The following is a 17,702-nucleotide window of genomic DNA, read 5'->3' on the forward strand; positions in this document are numbered from 1 at the left end:
TGTTTTGAATATTCCATTTTAACTAAGCTTTTTAGCTGTATTTTAGGGATTCCAATATGCATTCTTTACTTATCACAGTCTACTTTGAGGAAATACCGAGCTGTTTCTGGTGGCACAGAAGAGCTTCGCGTCAGTGCGGCTCCGTTTCTGTCCCTCTTCTGTGCCCTTGTTGCCCCTCATGTGTCATCTGCATTCAGCATCCAGCCCGTGCGGAAGTGTTTGCTGTAAATACTGATACGTCTTAAAGAAACCTGAGCCAAGACTACATCTGCCTGTCCACCCACGTGTTTACCCTCCCCCCGCTCCCCGGTTCTCCCTGTGCGGCGTCACCATCTGATGTCATCTCCCTTCTGTCTGGGCATCACCTTTAGCATGGCAGGTCATTCAAGTCTGTTCAGGACACATTACCTCGCTTTTTGACATCTGGAACTGTCTCTATTTCACCTTCGTTTTTGAAGGATACTTGCCCTGGAGTTAGACCCCTTGGTCAACAGGTTTATCTCTCACACTTTGAGCGTGTCATTCTGTTTTCTTCTGGCTTCCGCGTCCCTGAGGCGAGGCCAGCCGCCGTTGGCCGTTGGTCCCCGTCTCCCTGTACGTGACGCGCTGTTTTCCCTCGTGCCTTAAGATTGATCGTTATCTTTGGCTCTCCGCAAGTTGATGTGCCTAGGTGTGGCGTTCTTTGTATTTCTCCTTTTCGGGGTTCATTGAGTTTCTTGGATCTATAAGTTACAGCTTTTTACCAAATTTGGGAAGTGTCCATCTGTTATTTATTCAAGTATTTTTTTTGCCCCTTTCCCTCTCTCCTCTCCTTGAAGTCTAGTTACACATATATTAGAGTACTCAGTACTGTCTCTCAGCTCTCTGAGGCTTCGTTTTTCTCCAGTGTTTCGTCTGTCCGTCCGTCCTTTGAGCCTGTTACTTCCTGTTGATCATATTCCGACTACCTGACGCCTGGTCTCTTCTACCTGCTGTTGAGCAGAATCCACCGGCGTTTCTTTGTGTTGTTGTTGTTGTTGTTGTTGTTTGTATTCCTCAGCTGAGGATATTTTTCTACCTAATATCAGATAGAGTGGGAGCGAGGGAGGGAGCGAGGGAGACAGAGAAACATCGATGTGATAGAGCCACATCAACTGGTTGCCTCCCGCACGACCCAACCAAGGCCGGGGACAAACCACAACCGAGGTTCGTGCCCCTGACCGGAATTGAACCTGCGACTCATTGATCTGCAGGCCAAAGCTCTAACTGCTGAGCCAAACAGGCCAGGGCCCTCTGGAGTTTCATTTCAGTTAGTGTGCTCTCGGTTCTCAAATTCCCATTTGGTTCTTTTTCATAGTGTCCATTTATTTCCCAGATGAGATTTCCCGTTTTTCACTCATTTTTAGTATATTTTCCGTTAGCTCTTGAGCACATTTCTCTTTAATTCTTTAAATATTTTGATAACAGGCGCGCTTGGAAGTCTTTGCTAAATACAATATCTGGGCCCACTCAAAGCTAGTTCTACTGGCTATTTTATTTTCCCTGAGCACTGGTTACACTCTTCTGTTCCTTGGCCATGTCAGTGATGCCTTTGTTTGAAAAGCATAGTAGGTGGCGGTGTAGTGATTCTGGGTTATGCTGTGTCCTCCTGAGTGGTGCTGTTCTGCTCAGCGTGCAGCTAGCTCGCCTGGTCCCTAGCTGAGAAATGGTCTCCGCTGTGGTATGCAGCCCGGTGTCTCAGCTTATCATCTCCCTGCCCTCAGGTCTCCCCACATAGTTTCACCGTCCAGCGATCTGGGCCGAGATTACGTTTACATACCTCAAGCCAGGGAGGTTTTCACCTCTGCCACTCGACCTGTGTGGAGGTTGAGGAATACATGGAAACGCACAGAAAATTTGCACGTTTCTCCAAGCTTTTCATTTTCTCAGGGGTCCCTGGGGTTCTCTGCACTTTAGCAGCCTGTCAGGGGTCCCGGGGATTTTATCATCTCAGTCCTTCCACAGCTATTTTGCTTCCAGAGCCCCCCCCCACCCCAGTTTCTGGCTGCTCTGCTGCTTGTCCTCCCCCAAGTCCACACCTCCAGCTGCCGCAGCTGTGGGTCTTCCCGCCTGAAACGGTGGGACCTCGCCCAGGCACAGGACTGTGAGTGCTCCATGCTCACCCAGTTCCAGGGCTCCTCCCCAGAGAACAGACACTTCTCAGTTTGTGCTCCGCCGCTGGTCCTCCTCCAGCGCCCTGGCGAGTGTTAATGAGTCTGTAACACTGGGTTTCTGTAGCAGGGCAGTGCCTGGCCTCATGTTCCCATCGCCAGAAGCTGTCAGACACTCTTCTAGGCCCTGGGGACATAGCACCGATCAAACCAGATGTGCTCAGGAGAAAGCAGACCTCAGGAAACACTAGTGTAGCGTGGCTGCTCCCTGGAGAACAGTGCGGGAGGAGGGCGTGAGGGAGGTTGCTGCACGGAGGACAGTGGGCATGGCTCGTGTCAACAGCAAGAAGTCAGAGTAGGATTTGGAGTCCAGGAAGGTAGCTAAGGTCAGATCACCCAGGGCCCTGGGAAGGACAGGGCCTTGTTCGGAGGCGGGAGAGCTATCAGGAGGTATTAACTGAGAAGTGGCGCTAAGTGGTGACTCAGAGCGCAGTCTTCACATCGAATAATAAAACTGCCAAGTGCCTTCAGAAGGTCACTGACAGCCCTCGTCATTCCTGTATTTGAACTGAGCTCTGAGGCCCTGGGACCAGGTGGCCTGGGCCTCGTGAATCAGGGAACCCAGTTGAGGTCCTGACTCTGCCAGGCACACGCCTCGGGTTCTCTGACCGCCCGTTCCTAACCGCCGAACTACAGCAGCGCTCAGCTCAGAGCCTGACACCACGATGCACATTCAGTGAGCGGATGTCAATGTCGTGCGCACTGAGCGACACCCAGGCCAGTCATTGCTGGTCGTCCCAGGTTCCCATCTTCAGCCTGATGAGTGAGCTGTGATCGTCCTGCTCCCTCCCACGTCATCTCCTGGACCCTGAGCTCCTGGCTCTGAAGGTCACTGCCGTCTTCCCCTCATTTCCTGCTCCGCGCCACGGGCTGCTCACCTGTCTCCCCGAGGCTGACTGCCCGGCCTCCTCTCTCCGCTTAGCCCTGCGTCTGGCCACCAGACCATCTTCCTAACGCTTGGGTTCTGCAGGGATGTGGTCACTTCATTTCTAAATTGGGGAACATTGCAAACATTCCGGAAAGTACAGAGAACAATAGAGCAGCTGGACCTGGTCCTCCATCCTTCTGCCGCCCCTCGCCCCCAGAATTAACCACTAACCTGAAGCGGATTCTGGGCGTTTACACTATCTTTATCTTTCCAGAAGCAATATGCACTTTGTTTTGTGGTTTTTGACTTTACATGAGTGGCACGGTGTAGTACGATTCATTTACCCACGTGCTGTCTTCGTTCAGCGTCACATGTCAGAGATCCGTTTGTGCCGGCAGACCGTCCGTGAAGCGCTGTGGGCGTCCACGGTACGGCAGAGCCACTGTGACCCGTCCCCGCCTGTCTGAGGGACAGAGATGTTCCTGTGCAGACAGCCTCCCTGTTCCTGGGTCCTTGTACCCACGTGTGAACGCTTCCCTGAGGCTCACACCTGGGCCTGGAATTGCTGTCGGGGCCGAGTCTCCTCTTCACAACAACGGCCAGATTGCTCCCAAAGCGCTGGCCACTCGCATACACGTTCACGTGATCCTTTCAAAAAACATTGCCCTGGCTGCTGTGGCTCCTTGACTGAGTGTCATCCCGTGACCGAAAGGTCACCAGTTCAACTCCCAGTCAGGGCCCATGCCTGGGCTGCAGGTTTGGTCCCCGGTTGGGGTGCACATGGGGGCAACCAACTGATGTTTCTCTCTCGCATCAATGTTTCTCTCTCTCTCTCCCCCCTCTTCCTTCCTCTCTCTCTAAAAAAAAAAAATCAAGCCCTGGCCAGTTTTGCTCAGTGGTTAGAGCATCGGCCTGCAGACCAAAGTGTCACAGGTTCCGTCCCAGTCAGGGGCACGTACCTCAGCCCTGGTCAGGGTCGTGCAGGAGGCAGCCGGCTGACGTGTCCCTCTCACATCGATGTTTCTCTCCCCCGCCCTCCCCGTCTGAAGATAAATGGAAAAAATAATCCTTGGGTGAGGATTTTTTTCAATTAATAAAAACATTAAAATAGCCCTGGCTGGTTTGTCTCAGTGGTTAGACCATCAGCCTACGGTCCAGAGAGACCCGGGTTTGGTTCCCGCTAAGGGCACGTACCTCGGTTGCAGTTTGTCCCCGGCCCTGGTTGGGTCATGCAGGGGCAACCACTCGATGTGTCCCTTTCACATCGATGTTTCTCTCCCCCCCCCCCCCACCTCCCACTCTATCTGAACAAAAAAATGGAAAAATGTTCTCGGGTGAGAATAAAAAAAAACCAAAACATTAAAATAAAAAGGAAAGCTAAAAAACATTTCTATGCCCCTCATCACCTAATAAACTTCAGTTGCTTGATGGCATTCAGAGCCCCACTCAGTGAGACCCCAGCCACATTCGTATTGTCTCTCATATGACTAGCTTTGTTTCCTTATCTGCAAAAATAAGGATAAACACTCATCAGAATTGCAGGATCGGTGAGTTGATCTGTGGCAAATAATGGACACAAAAAATGATCATCTCCTTTCCTTCCTTTCCGTCCTGATCATAGTTCTCTCTCCCTCCTTCCTTGGAGGCCACGCGGGATGGGTCTCAGCCAGTACCCCTGGGAGTAGGCCTTCACGCCAAGGCTGGGCACTGTGTGGTCCCTGAGAGACATCTCCTCGCTGGGTCAGCTAACTGCAGCTCACGGGATCTTGGGTCAAATTCTTGTCTCGTCCTGCTGGTGTGGCTCAGTGGTTGAGCATCGACCCTGCACCAAAAGGTCACCAGTTCGGTTCCTGGTCGGGACACATGCCCAGGTTGTGGGCCCGATCCCCGGTGGAGGGCATGCAGGAGGTGGCCAATCGATGTTCTCTCTCTCCTCTCCCTTCTTCTCTCGCTAAAATCAATAAAGGAAAGAAAATTTTTTTTAATTCTTGTCTCATGTCGTGTTTGCATTTGATCAATGTGTCTGCCCTCCTTCTAAGTCCAAGGTGACAGGGAGCAGGCAGGGCCAAGCACCGGAGCCTCGTCCGTCTCATCGGGATCGTGGTGGGAGAGACTCAGTGCGTGTTAGCATTGAGCGTTAACATCATCGTCACAGCTGGGGTGGGCCAGACAGGTGCAAACTGAGGTCTGCTGGATCAGAGGCTGCGCAGGGCAGCCTGGCGTTGGGGCGCAGCCGGGGTGGGCAGCAGGGGAAGAGGAGTTGGCCCCTGTGGTTGACAGGAGGGGGGAGCTGTCCCAGCGCAGACTTGAGGAACAGCCGGCCTGAGGCTTGTCCTGGGAGGACCCCCCCCCCCATCACTCCTCCCACACAGGAGCTTGAGAAACATGGACACATTCTTACTTTTCAAATCCACTTCATCTGGATTCTGTGACAACGCCAAGGTTCACCTAAACGTCGTTTCAGGACGTGCAGTGTATTGAAGAATAGTTTTCTCGTGACATTCTTGCTGACGTGTAAGAAGACACTGCATTGTTTCCGGGGTGTGTTTGCTGTTCTGGCTGGTGGTTTCCTGCTAGCCTTCCTTCTCCTCACTCGGTCGGGGTCACACTTAGTCCCCCAGTCTGACCTTGCCCTGAGCCACGCCAGCTGAGCACTCGCGTGGCCCCTGTTTAGAAGCAGCCACAGCCCCCTTGCCCGTGTCACGCATGGCGTCCGGACGTGGCCTGATGTCGCCTCCTCCCCGTCCTGCAGAATCTTTCTACTGCCTCCCACTCCCGGGCCTGCGGACCTCCAGCTCCTGAGTCTGTATCACTTGTCATAGTAAGCGTAGCTGTGCACAGAGCACTTTGCTGTCATCACCATATATCTTGCTGTTTTCACTTAGACTTCAGAAAAAGTTTAAGCGAGCAAATTGAGGAGCTAAAGCAATGGGTTCAAAGAATCAAAGTAAAGGTCTTGGGGTTTCTATCATGTGGGGGGGGGTGTGTTCATCCTTACTCGAGGAAATTTTTCCATTGATTGTTAAGTAGAATGGAAGGGAGGGAGGGAGAGAGAAGGAAACATCATTGTGAGAGAGACACATCCATTGGTTGCCTCCCGCACCGGGTCAGGAGATCGAACCTGCAACCCTTCGGTCCAAAGGTCAATGCGGTCAACACTGAGCCAAACCAGCCAGGGCTATCACGTGGTTATTTACTGAACCGGGCTGGTGGTTAGACCAGCCGTCATTCCCGGACTGTGTTCTGTGAATGGGGAAGTTGCTGCCTAGAACAACTTCTGAGCATCACGGTGCGTCCTCAAGGATCCAGGACCTGCTGCATCCGCGGTCCTGGGCACACACTGCCAGAGAGGTGCAGCACGGGAAGGGCCTGTGCCACCAGGGGAAATGCGTCGGTACACTGCCGGCCAGTCACCTCGTCCACCCTTGCTCTCCCACGCGGGGTGTTTTTCCCTTACTTTTACAAAAAGTGAGGTTTACCATTCAACGTTCTAAGGTGTCTCAAATTTAAACTGTTGGTAGCAGTCTTATAATTATTTTAAGTGGAAAACACACTTGATACCTTTGCTTGTCGTGTGTAAAAACCCCTTGAATACATTCTGCTCTCCGCATTATATCTGCAAGAATCTGAGTTTTCAAATGCATTTAGTGGTTAACCTTCGTTTTACTTTCAGGCCAGCTGCTTAGAATCTGGTTTGTCTGGAGTATTATGTGTCTCAAGCCTGCAGTTAAGCATCTGGTCATCAGATCACCGAGCAGCCATGGCGAAGCTGCGGGTGAGACGCGCACATTCGTGTCACCTCAGGTGCCTCTCCGCCGAGCGTTCATTTCCTGGGGTGATCACTTATCGCCAGCGCTGCCTGTCGTAACCCGATGCGTTCCGCTGGAGCACATAAAGGCCAGTCATTTTAGCAAAATTCCTTCCCAACAATGGCATTTAAAACCCCACCCCAAGGAGGCGTTTATGAAAGTATTTTCTTATTCATCACCTCTTCCTTCGCTGAGTAGATTGCAAAAATATGTTTCATGTGGAAAGTGAGCGATGCGGCTGGGGCTGTTTCCACGCCCCTGGCACGGGGGCCTGGCCCCCCGGCTGCACTGTGTGAGGCGAGGGAAGCCCCTCCCACTGAAACTGGGGAGACAGTGGCCTCTCTCCCAGATGCAAGGCTGGAGCCGTGAGTGTCCCCGAAGGTGTCCTAGGTTTGCTCGTTGCACAGAAGTTCGTACACATCCTCAGTTGTTCTAATCCTCTTGGCAAACGTGCCTGCCGTCAGCGGGCACCATTCTCGATGGGCTCTCTGCTTACACGTCTCACCACACCTCCTGGGTCCCTCCGCCTTCCTGCCACCGATAGTTTCCCAGGTGTCGCTGGAAACGGGGTGAATAGTATTGAATTGAGCCCTCGCGCCTCTTTGTTACAGTGCACTTCCCAGTTCTGCCGGCTCAGCTCAGTTTACTGTCGGTCTTCCCGTCTCGGGAGCCCTGCGACACCTCCTTTCCCTTCCCCGACGTGAACGTTTCTTAGAAAAACCACGACAGTGACTTGCTTGTATCTATACAGATAGGGCCTTTCAGAATCCGAGAACTTAAGACATGTTCTCCATCGGCAGGTCATGATTTTAAAGGACTCGGCAAGATGATCCCATTTGCTGGATGGGGAGACCTAGGCACTGACAGGAGCGTGGCTTCCGAGTCAGAGCCTCGGGACAAACGGTCTCAGGCGGGACCGTCCACCGAAGCATGATTTCCACGTCTGCTTTCTTACATGTACGCGTTTGACATTGACGTGCTGGTCTTGGAAGCACCAACGGTGTTTCGCCAACAGAGACACAGCGGCCGAGTCAGCAGACTGCCCAGGAGCGCGTGGCTAGCGGGTGCCAGGTTCTTTCTCTAGCCCCACGCGTACTCAGCAGGTTGCAACTCGGCTTCACTTTTGGCAAAGGGTTGTATGTGCTAGGGACCAAGAGCAGAACTTGGCCTGTGGTTTTGGAGGTTAGGAAAGTCCTATCAGTTACCAAAACACTTAACTTTATGGTACTTCTAAAGAAAAAAAAAAATCAACTTGCTGTAACTAAAATTCAACATTAAATCTCTTGCGGACTTGTGTTCTGAACAAGCACTAGATCAGGCTGTCCCTGTGGCCACTAGTCCGCGTGTACAGGCCGCCCCGCCCGTGCAGGTCGTGCGCAAGTACTTGCCGTCCAGGGGAGAGAAGAGCTCCCGCCAGCCGCCGACCGGTGAGCCGCCGACCGTGTACTTTCCACCGCAGTGGAATGTGGACATTTGCTTTGTTTCCTCACGTTTCGGATTCCACCCTGGCAGGGAGGCGGCGTATTGCCAGCGCCTCTGTGAAGTCGTGGTTCATACGCCCATTTCAGCAGGTACCTCCGGGGCTCCGTTCCCTGGAAAAGAGCTGAAATATGACCCACTGCCCAGAGCACCCCGCCACTCACTCTGACCACAGAGCCCGCCGCTTTTGTTGACAAGGGGCAGTCATTTTCCTGAAATAATCATACATTGTACACACTATTGGTCACTGAGGTGTTGGTGTTATAGTAAACTGGACTCCAAGCCAAGGCCGCGTATAAATCCTACCTCGCTGCCCCAGTGCTGACCTCAGGCTGGGCCTGAGGCCGCGTTCCCTCCAGGGTCCCCAAGTGAAATTTCAGGACGGTGAGGAGCTGCCACTTGGCTGGGCCTCCCGCTCAGGTGCAGCCCAGGAGGAGAAGGCGGCTCCCCCGCTGTGGCGAATGAGTCAGACGATATGGCCATGAACGGTGTTCCGGGGAGGACCGCAGGGGTTCTCGTGATTGGACGGGACGGGAGGAGAGTGGGATGAGACCGGGGACCCCGGGTGCTGCTGTGGCCTCTTCCTCATGCTCTCTGCCCCTCAAGCTCAGTCTCCACCAGGCGCTGGGGACCCTCAGGCCTCGGAAGACCCGGGGAGTCCTGCCTGGGCCTCCTCAGACACAGGCATCTCTGCAGGCCCCAAGTGGCCGAGTCAAAAAGATCTGGGCAGAAAGGGGCTTCCGCAAGCCCCAGGGCCAGGCTGTCACCATGGACTTGTCACCTCTCTCAGGCGTGATTCCACAGCAGACACCATGCTAATGTAAGGGTCTACACAGTCATTGTGAGAGAGGACGGAAGGCGGGCTCCCCCTTGGCTCTATCAGAGGCGTCACGTAAACACTCTCCAGCGTACGCCGGCGCGAGTCCCCACGGCCCGTGCCACCAGTGAGACTGGCTGACGGTCGGGAAGGCCAGGTTGGTCCGGAGACTGCCGGCTCTGGTCTGCCTTTGGGGACCACCTACAATAAGTCAAACCCCCTTTTCTTAAGACAGCCCATCCTGGGTGACACTGTAGTGATGGCAGATGGCACTATCTGTGGCCTAAAGTGGGCCTGGAGAGACAGGGCTGCACCTGACCCCGACAGCCCGCCCCGAGGCGGTGCTCCCAGGGACCTGAGCCTCGAGACCCCTTGGAAACTGACTCAGATAAACCAAATTCACAAGAGACTGGGCATCCAGAATGACTGGAAGTTAGTTTGGAAATAAAACAGGGTGCTCATGTCTGCAGGATAGAGCTTTCTCTTCCTGTTGGCAGTTTAGAGGAGCCGAATTACAGGGTGTTGAGTGGACAAGGAATCAGGGGAAGGATTAGTTAGATGATCTCAGGGATCACTGTCGCCGGGGCGTACTGGCCTATGGCACCCCTCCACCCCCAGCCTGGACCAGCACTCGGACTGCCAGCTTCCTCCGGGGCCCACCCATCCCCCTCTCCCACTTCCACACCAGCCGGCTCCCTGAGTCCACGTGGACAAGTCCTGCCTCAGTCAGTGCCTCCGTCAGAGGTCGGACGAAGGTCTGGTTTTTTGTACTGATCTTTATAATGTCACCTGCAAAGGACAGCACACTCTCCAGAGACCTGGCGGGGGTGGGAAAGTACCACAGGGCCCCCGCACTGAGAACAGGGCTCAGCCAGCACATGGTCATACGCAGGTGCGTAGCATCTCATATAGGCTCTTATTTTGTCTCTACTCATCTCTTTTTACAGTTGGAACTTTTTATTTTGAGATGATTGTAGACTCACATGCGACTGTTAGAAACAATACAGAACAATCCTATGTACCCTTTACCCAGTCCCAACGCATGGTTACAGCTTGCAAAACCATAGTGTTCATGCCTCAGCCAGGATGTTGACATTGATGCATTCGAGACCGTTGAGCGTCTCATTGGACCTCTTCACAGCTGTGGTCGCGGAAGTGTTCGGTAGCACCCAGCTTCCTAAAGAGGAGGCTGGCATTTCTCCCTTTCAGCTTCCTGGAGAGGCTGGGAGCCGAAGGCACACTGCCCTGAGACCCGCTGACATGCAGACCGGCACGTTGCTGTGGTCGGGCTAAGGCCATCTCATTCCATGGCATGTGCCTGCTTGGGGGCCCCCCCATTCTGGAAACTAGTGGCAGGGGGTCCAGAGCATTCACCCCTGTCTCCTTGACACAGGAGGACCATGACACCATGGAAGCCGATCTGGACAAAGACGAGCTGATCCAGCCCCAGCTGGGCGAACTCTCAGGCGAGAAGCTACTGACCACCGAGTACTTGGGCGTGAGTACCACGTGAAGGGGTTGGGGTCCTCAAGAGAAGGGAGCTGGACCGTTGCTGGACCGAGTGTTCGCCACAACACCCGAGGCTTGGGCTGGTGTTGGGGTACTGCGTTAGCCGGTTTGCTCCCAGGGGGCCTGGCTGCCAGTCTCAAGTGGACCTGCTGGTGAGCAGAAGAGGGATTAGAACGTGGCTGACGGGCACGGGCCAGGGGCCTCCATATCTGAAGGTCTGCCCATCAGCTTCTTCATTTTCGCGTGCCTCGCCTGTTGAACGGAAGGCGCGGGGGCGCGGAAGATCGGCACAGGTGGCGGCCGAAACCGTGGGAGCAGGCAAGGTGGGGGCGAGTGGGGGCGAGGCCGAGCCGGCATGGCAGGAGTGGGGGAAAGACGAGGGGCCCCGAGAAGCGCAGACATGAGCAGTCAGAGGCTTGAGGAGAACCAGGAGGGTGCAGAGCCACAGAAGACAGGAGGGAGACGTGTCTCAGGGCGGACGGCTGGCCAGCCCCAGCGTCTGAGCAGCCTGTGGCGTGCGTCCGGGACGGGCCCCGCTCTGGCCTCTGAGGGCCACTGCTCACCACCCCGCAGCCTCACAGGGACGGCGTGAGTCAGGAGGGAGCTGCCCTTTGGCCAGGACAGGGTGCAGTGTCCAGCGGGGCCTGTGGGTCCCCTTGATGAGAGAGCACGGGGGTGAGCTGGTGGGGTGCTGGAGTGTCAGGTTCCTGAAGGTTCAGTCGGGGGACAGTCCAGTGACGGGAGTGAAGGGCACTGGCACTGAAAGGAGCCCCGGGAAGTTTGAAGCCGGTGGTTGACGGGGTCAGTTCCGTGGCCCCTGAGATGTCCTTGAATGAGGGTTGGAGTTGGAGCAGAAGGGCAAAGACGGTGACTTGGGAAGGGAAGGGATGGAGCCGCTGTCATGAGCCTTTGAAGGAGTGAGTAGACGCAGAAAGCGCCTGGCCATTCCCGTCGCTGCCCCGCCCCACGTCCAGGCCCTCGTCACCTCTCCCTGGGCACTGGGCACCTGGTCACCTGGCCCTGGTTCCCGGGCTGGAGTGCGGTGTTCGCGGTGAAGCTTCAGGTTGGAGGACAGCCAGAGGCCCAGCCCTGGGGCCCTGTAGGCAGGGGTTTGAGACTTCACTCTGCCTGAGCTGCGGAGTTGGGGGGCTCAGAGCAGGGGAGAGACTCCTGTGACTTACGTTTTATAACATTCACCTCCGTTTCACTCTGGCTGCTCTGCGGAGAATAGACTGTAGCAGGCAAGAGTGCGAGGGAGCAGACCGGAGGAGGCTGGGCACAGTGCCCACCACGCCCGTCCTGGACAAGGCCCGCTGCCCATCGCTGTCCTCAGAATGTCTCGAGGACCAAAGGAGTCGAATTGGCTGGAGGCTCAGTTCACATTCGGTCAGGTGGGAGGTGCTTGAGGGCATCCAGGTCCCGGGGTGTCTGGGTCTTGGGCTCTGACGAGGCTTTTGTCAGGGAAGGCCCAGCTCCGTGAGATGGGACCTGCGTCTTTAAAAGCAGCACTCTCCTGCTTCGTGGGCAGGTGATGAGGAAGACGGGAGGTGAGTTGGTGGAGCTTCTTTTTTTTTAATAAATGTTTTTATTGATTTACTTTTAGAGAGAGAGGAAGGGAGAGAGAAAGAGAAACATCAATGTGAGAGAGAAACATCGACTGGCTGCCTCCTGCATGCCCCCCACTGGGGATCGAGCCCACGTTCGGGTTTGTGCCGTGACCGGGAATCAAACCGGGACCTCTCAGTCCATGGGACAGCGCTCAATCCACTGAGCCACACCAGCCAAATGGTGGGGCTTCTTTAGCAGGCAGGGGTGGTGGTTGTCTGGGCCTGTGCTGGGACTTCCCCACAGACACAGCCCCCAGGCGGACGAGGTCAGGAGGCATGAGTGGCTTGGCTGGCACAAGCCTGAAGCCGGCCGGGCTGGACGGCTGGCAGCACCTCCACACAGCGGTGCAGGGCTGAGGCCTTCCGGGGCACCTGGCAGCACCTCCACACAGCGGTGCAGGGCTGAGGCCTTCCGGGGCACGGCCAGGACTTGTGACCACAACAGGAGCAAGGTCCTAACGAGCTGGGACGAGTTTGGTCGTGCAGACGCGAGGCAGAGGGAGAGCTTTCGGGTCCGTCAGTAACCCGGTTCATGGCTCGGAAAAGTGCTGTGTTACTGAGCAGGCAGTGCTGAGCCTCCTTCGGTGCATGCCTGTCCCTGCCGGAGGAGATGGAAACCAGCAGTGAGGCACCACATCTGCTTGCTTATCTTGGTGTCAGTTACTTTTCGGTGGAGATGTGAATGGAAGAATAAAGCGCAGAAAGAATTCATTGTCCAGACGTGAGGACCAAGTTTAAGTTGTTTCCTGGGCCCGCTGCAACAAATTGCCACCACCTGGATGGCTTAAAACAACAGAGGCTCGTGTTCCCACAGTTCTGGAGGCCAGACATCCAAAACCAAGATATCCACGCAGCCGCCTCCGCCCGAAGTTTCTGGTGGCTCCAGGTGTTCCAGGCTCGTGGCTATTTAACTCCAAGCCCTGCCTCCATCCCTACTGCCTCCTCCTCTTGTCTCTTCTTCTCTTTCATCTCGTACAAGGACACTTGTCATTGGATTTAGAATAACCTGGGATGATCCTCTCACCTCAAGATCCTCAACTTGAGTTCATCTGCAATAACTATTTTCCGTACAAAGTCACGGGCACAGGTTCTAGGGGTTAGCACATGGGGGCCAGCGTTCAACCCACGATGCCAGGTCCCCGTGGGATCTCATAGTAGAAACATTTTAAAGTTCTATTAGGAAACTTAATGTCAAGCAGTGATCACCGAGAGGTTACATCACTGTCTTTGTTCATTAGTCATCCCAACCTGCACTCAGTCACCACATCTTGGTGTGAAATTGCCAGCCTGCCAGCCTCTGCACTGGGTCAGTGACTTCAAAAGACGGGTCTTACTGCCATGCCTTTGGCCCTAGTGGCAAATGCAAATGGGGGAACCTGCCAAAAACAGAAGATATTTCACTGGGGAATACGTGCCCCGAAATCATGATTCATGCCTCCCATTTGGATGGACTAAGTAGATTTTTAAAGATCATTTCAAACATAATGACTTTTTGAAACATTGTGTCAGAAAATTATATTCAAAAGTTTTTATTGAACTGGTGCCATTTGCCTATCACATAGCAGAATGCCAAAGAAGTTGAAGCTGTTATGTCAAGAAGTTTATGCAAGGAGACACAGAGCAGATAAAGCTGTGCTGTTGGCAAGGGATATACTTAACAGTGAGGAATGGAAAGTAAGTTGGCAGGATTGTCCTGTGACATCAGAGCTAGCTGAGGGTTTCTCCAAGTCCTGTACTACCGAATGTGGGTTAAAGACAGTCTAGGCCTGCCTTGCACCTCCTAGGAACCAGTTGTTGTGCTCACCAATGATTTTAAAAGTACTAACTCGCCCAGCCCAGTGTGGTTTAGTGGATGGAGTGTTGTCATCCCATGGACTGAGAGGTCCTGGTTTGATTCCCGGTCAGGGCACTTGCCTGAGTTTTGGACTTGATCCCTGGTGGGGGGCGTGCAGGAGGCAGCTGATCGATGTTTCTCTCTCACATCAATGTCTCTCTCTCTCTTACTCTTTCCCACTTCCTCCCTTCCACTCTCTACAAAAATCAATGGAAAAATATCCTCAGTGAGGGTTAACCAAAACAACAACAAAAGAATGCCCTAATTTAACTGTCTTCATCACCTTGGTTAAACAGGTTTATATATAAAATCAGAGAATCTGTTTCTTGTTTTTATTTTGAAATTTAAACATTGTTTAGTTACTGTCAGCGACAGCGATAGGCATATCTTAAATTAGTTCGGCGCATGTCATGGTGCTGACTGCTTCACACTCCTGATTCCACTTAATTTAATGCCCCCAACAAACTATGGGGAAATGCTGCTAGTGTGACCTTTTCTTGAAGCGGAGGCAAGCAGCAGCAAATCCTGCATTTTCAGTAAGAAGGGTAAATGCAGACTTTGTGGGACCTTCAGTGTACAGGGTTTCAGAGGCACTCTTTTAAGATAAAAGAATACAAAGTGAGGTATAAAAGTGAATACTTGATTTAGATGAGAAAAGAAAGCACAGACAAATTCAGATTTTGTGGAACTGACAGATACCACAAACAGAAAACCAATGTTTTCATGAACTAGCTGCTCAGCACACCTTGTATGTTTTTCTGTATAGTTTTTATTGTATATCCTTTGGTTATTTTTACATATATAATGAGTTGGCAGTTTCTCTGTAGAGTAAGCAAAGAAAAGTAAGGCAGTCCTTCCTGTAACATATTTGATCTAGTTTTCTTACTGATAGATTAGAAAATTTTCTTCCTGCCTCACACTTAGTTTTTGGTCATGTAGAAAGAAACAGCAGAAGGAAAATCGGAGTAGAAGAAAACAGTAGTATTAAGTGATCATAGTTAAAATATCCTACTTCTGCAAATTTTACAAAAATATGACCCTATAAAAACAATGCTGGGGCCCCTCTGGGGCCTGGAGACTTTAGTTCCTTTAGCTCCACGGTGGTTCTGCCCCCAGGCATCAGCCCTTCATCCACATGCTTGAACCTTTTGTTCATGATGTGATGGATGCAGCTTCTGGCACAGATTCATGACCAAGTCGGTGGGGTGGGGGGGAGGCCAAACATGCAGGCCAGCCAAGTGCACTCCTCTATAGTGCTTTTCCCAAAGCTCCATCTGTGACCTCCACGTACTTTTTACTGGTCAGAACAGAGTCACATGGCCCCTAGCTGCAAGGGAGTCTGGGAAAGTTTTTTTTTTTTTTAATCTTTATTGTTGAAAGTATTACAGCTGTCCTCCCTTTTTTATCCCATTGACTCCCCCCTCCTCCCCATTCCCACCTCCCTCCTGCTTTCTCCAAACTACTGTCCGTGTCCACTGGTTGTGCATATATACATATAAGTTCTTTGATTTATCTCTTCCCAACCCCCCACTCTCCCTTCCCTCTGAGGTTTGTCAGTCAGTCCCCTACTTCCATGCCTCTGGATCTGTTTTGATCAGTAGCTTATTTTGTTGGTCAAGAAAGAGAGAATGAAGATTGGGTGGATAGTTAGCAATGTCTGCTTCCACTTCCAGGTTATTTCCTGTGTGAGTAGATAGATATACTAAGTACCTGCAATCCCTACAAAAATCCATGCTGCTTTATAATGTGTCATCATTTCTTTAAGTGATTCATAAAAACTAGTAAATGGAAAATACATCTTTTTTTTTAATTTATTTTTTTGTTACAGATGTTTCTCCTTTTTTACCCCATTGGCACCCCCCTCCCCACCCCACACCCGCCCCGTCCCCGGCTTTGTTGTCCATGTCTATTGGTTATGTATACATGCATATAAGTTCAGTGGTTTATCTCTTCCCACCCCCTACCCCCTCTTCTGAGGGATGTCAGTCTGTGCCTTACTTCCATGTTTCTGGGTCTACCGTATTCCTCAGACTGTTATGTTCATTATATTCCATATATAAGTGAGATCATGTGGTATTTGTCTTTTTCTGCTTGGCTTATTTCACTTAGGATAATACTTTCCAGGTCCCTCCATGTCGTCTCAAAGGATAAGAGATCTTTTTTCTTACCGCTGCATAGTACTCCATTGTATATATGTACCACAGCTTTTTTATCCATTAGTCTACTGATGGACACTTGGGCTGTTTCCAGATCTTAGCTATTGTAAATAGTGCTGCTATGAACATGGGGGTACATATATTCTTTCTGATTGGTGTTTCAGGCTTCTTAGGGTATATTCCTAGAAGCGGTATCACTGGGTCAAATGGAAAATACATCTTTTACCTAAACTGACATGTGTTGACCATCTTTTACTACTGAATAAATTACATTCAGCTAAATCATGAGTTGCATTTTTTAAGCAGCAGAACATTTAGGGGCAGATTTTGTTGTTCTTTTGAACAAAATCTCCATCTGTAATGGATAAAAGCTGAGTTCCTCTGGATAGTAAGGTGGATGCCAGGAACCCTTTTTCTCTCCTCTCCCAACAGCCCCTGAGCGTTTCTGTGGAACTCAGTATAAACAGCAGGTTGTTGGACCAGATGCTGTTTAGGATCTTTCCAGCTCAGAAAGATTCCTTTGCAACTGAGGGTCCCAGAGTGTCACGGCCCTCCGCCGATGCTGCAAGCTCAGCAGGTGTAAGGGATGGAAACGGGGCTGCCCTGCACACCTCCCCTCTTCACCAACCTTTGCTCGGCTGCTCTGACAATGGCCCAGACCATTCTGTCCCACAAGGAGACTCCGTTTCCTTGCCCACTGACGGGGATGAACACCACCCACTGTAAATTGTTTCTTAGGTCTGTGAAATCTTAAGGACATGGTTTGGCCGATTGGGTTTTCCAAAGGCTGAAAAGCTCAAATGTAAGGGATGTGTTTTCTCTCCTCCAGGAAGGAGCGGAGGGTCGAGCTCAGAGTGACAGCAGAGTGGGGAGGAGGAGGGAGAAGGCTGGCAACAGACTCGAGAGAACATACACCTTCACTGCCTCCCGCTCCTAGGAGCCCCTGACCGACCGAGCCTCTTGCCCTGTATGGAAAGACCCAAGTCTTCTGACTGGGACTGGCATACGGGGAAAGAGAAGGCACAGGAGGTCCTACAGTGCTGCTGAGACTCGGCCGTCGGGCTGCTCTGGGATGAGCCTGGGGCCGAGGGGAGGCAGGTGAGGGCTGGTAGACAGCAGCACCAAGTGACTGCAGCCAAACAGCCTCTTCCTTGCACATTTCACATGCGGTGCAAAGGGAAATAAAACTCTTTCAGTTCTTATTTGGAAAGCTTAACTGTGTTCCATCCTCTCCAGCGGGAAAGGCCTCCCTCCCACCTTCTCTCCTGTCGTTTCCCCTCCCCAGTCCTCTTACCAGTGCACGTTCGGGCCCAGCCCGCCCGCTGTCCTGCTGCCAGCTGTCCCCAAACACAGGCGAGGCCTACTGACGCTTTCTCATGGGAAAGTGGCCCTTTTTTTTTCTTCTCCCTACCTCAAATAGCAGTAAACTCAAAT

At 52.4% G+C, this 17,702-nt stretch overlaps 1 protein-coding gene across 4 annotated transcripts in view; it reads left to right on the forward strand.

Annotated features, from left to right (window-relative positions):
- Positions 1-17,702, forward strand: part of ARMC9 (armadillo repeat containing 9) — a 125,598-nt gene that overhangs the window by 100,080 nt on the left and 7,816 nt on the right. For all 4 annotated transcript variants that reach the window (XM_036254646.1, XM_036254650.1, XM_036254649.1 and 1 more), the window contains one exon: positions 10,556-10,660. In XM_036254646.1, coding sequence (XP_036110539.1) covers positions 10,556-10,660 — 105 coding nt within the window. The remainder of the gene's footprint in view (positions 1-10,555; positions 10,661-17,702) is intronic.

The sequence above is a fragment of the Molossus molossus genome, unplaced genomic scaffold (assembly GCF_014108415.1).
Source record: "Molossus molossus isolate mMolMol1 unplaced genomic scaffold, mMolMol1.p scaffold_m16_p_11, whole genome shotgun sequence".
Taxonomy (NCBI): domain Eukaryota; kingdom Metazoa; phylum Chordata; class Mammalia; order Chiroptera; family Molossidae; genus Molossus; species Molossus molossus.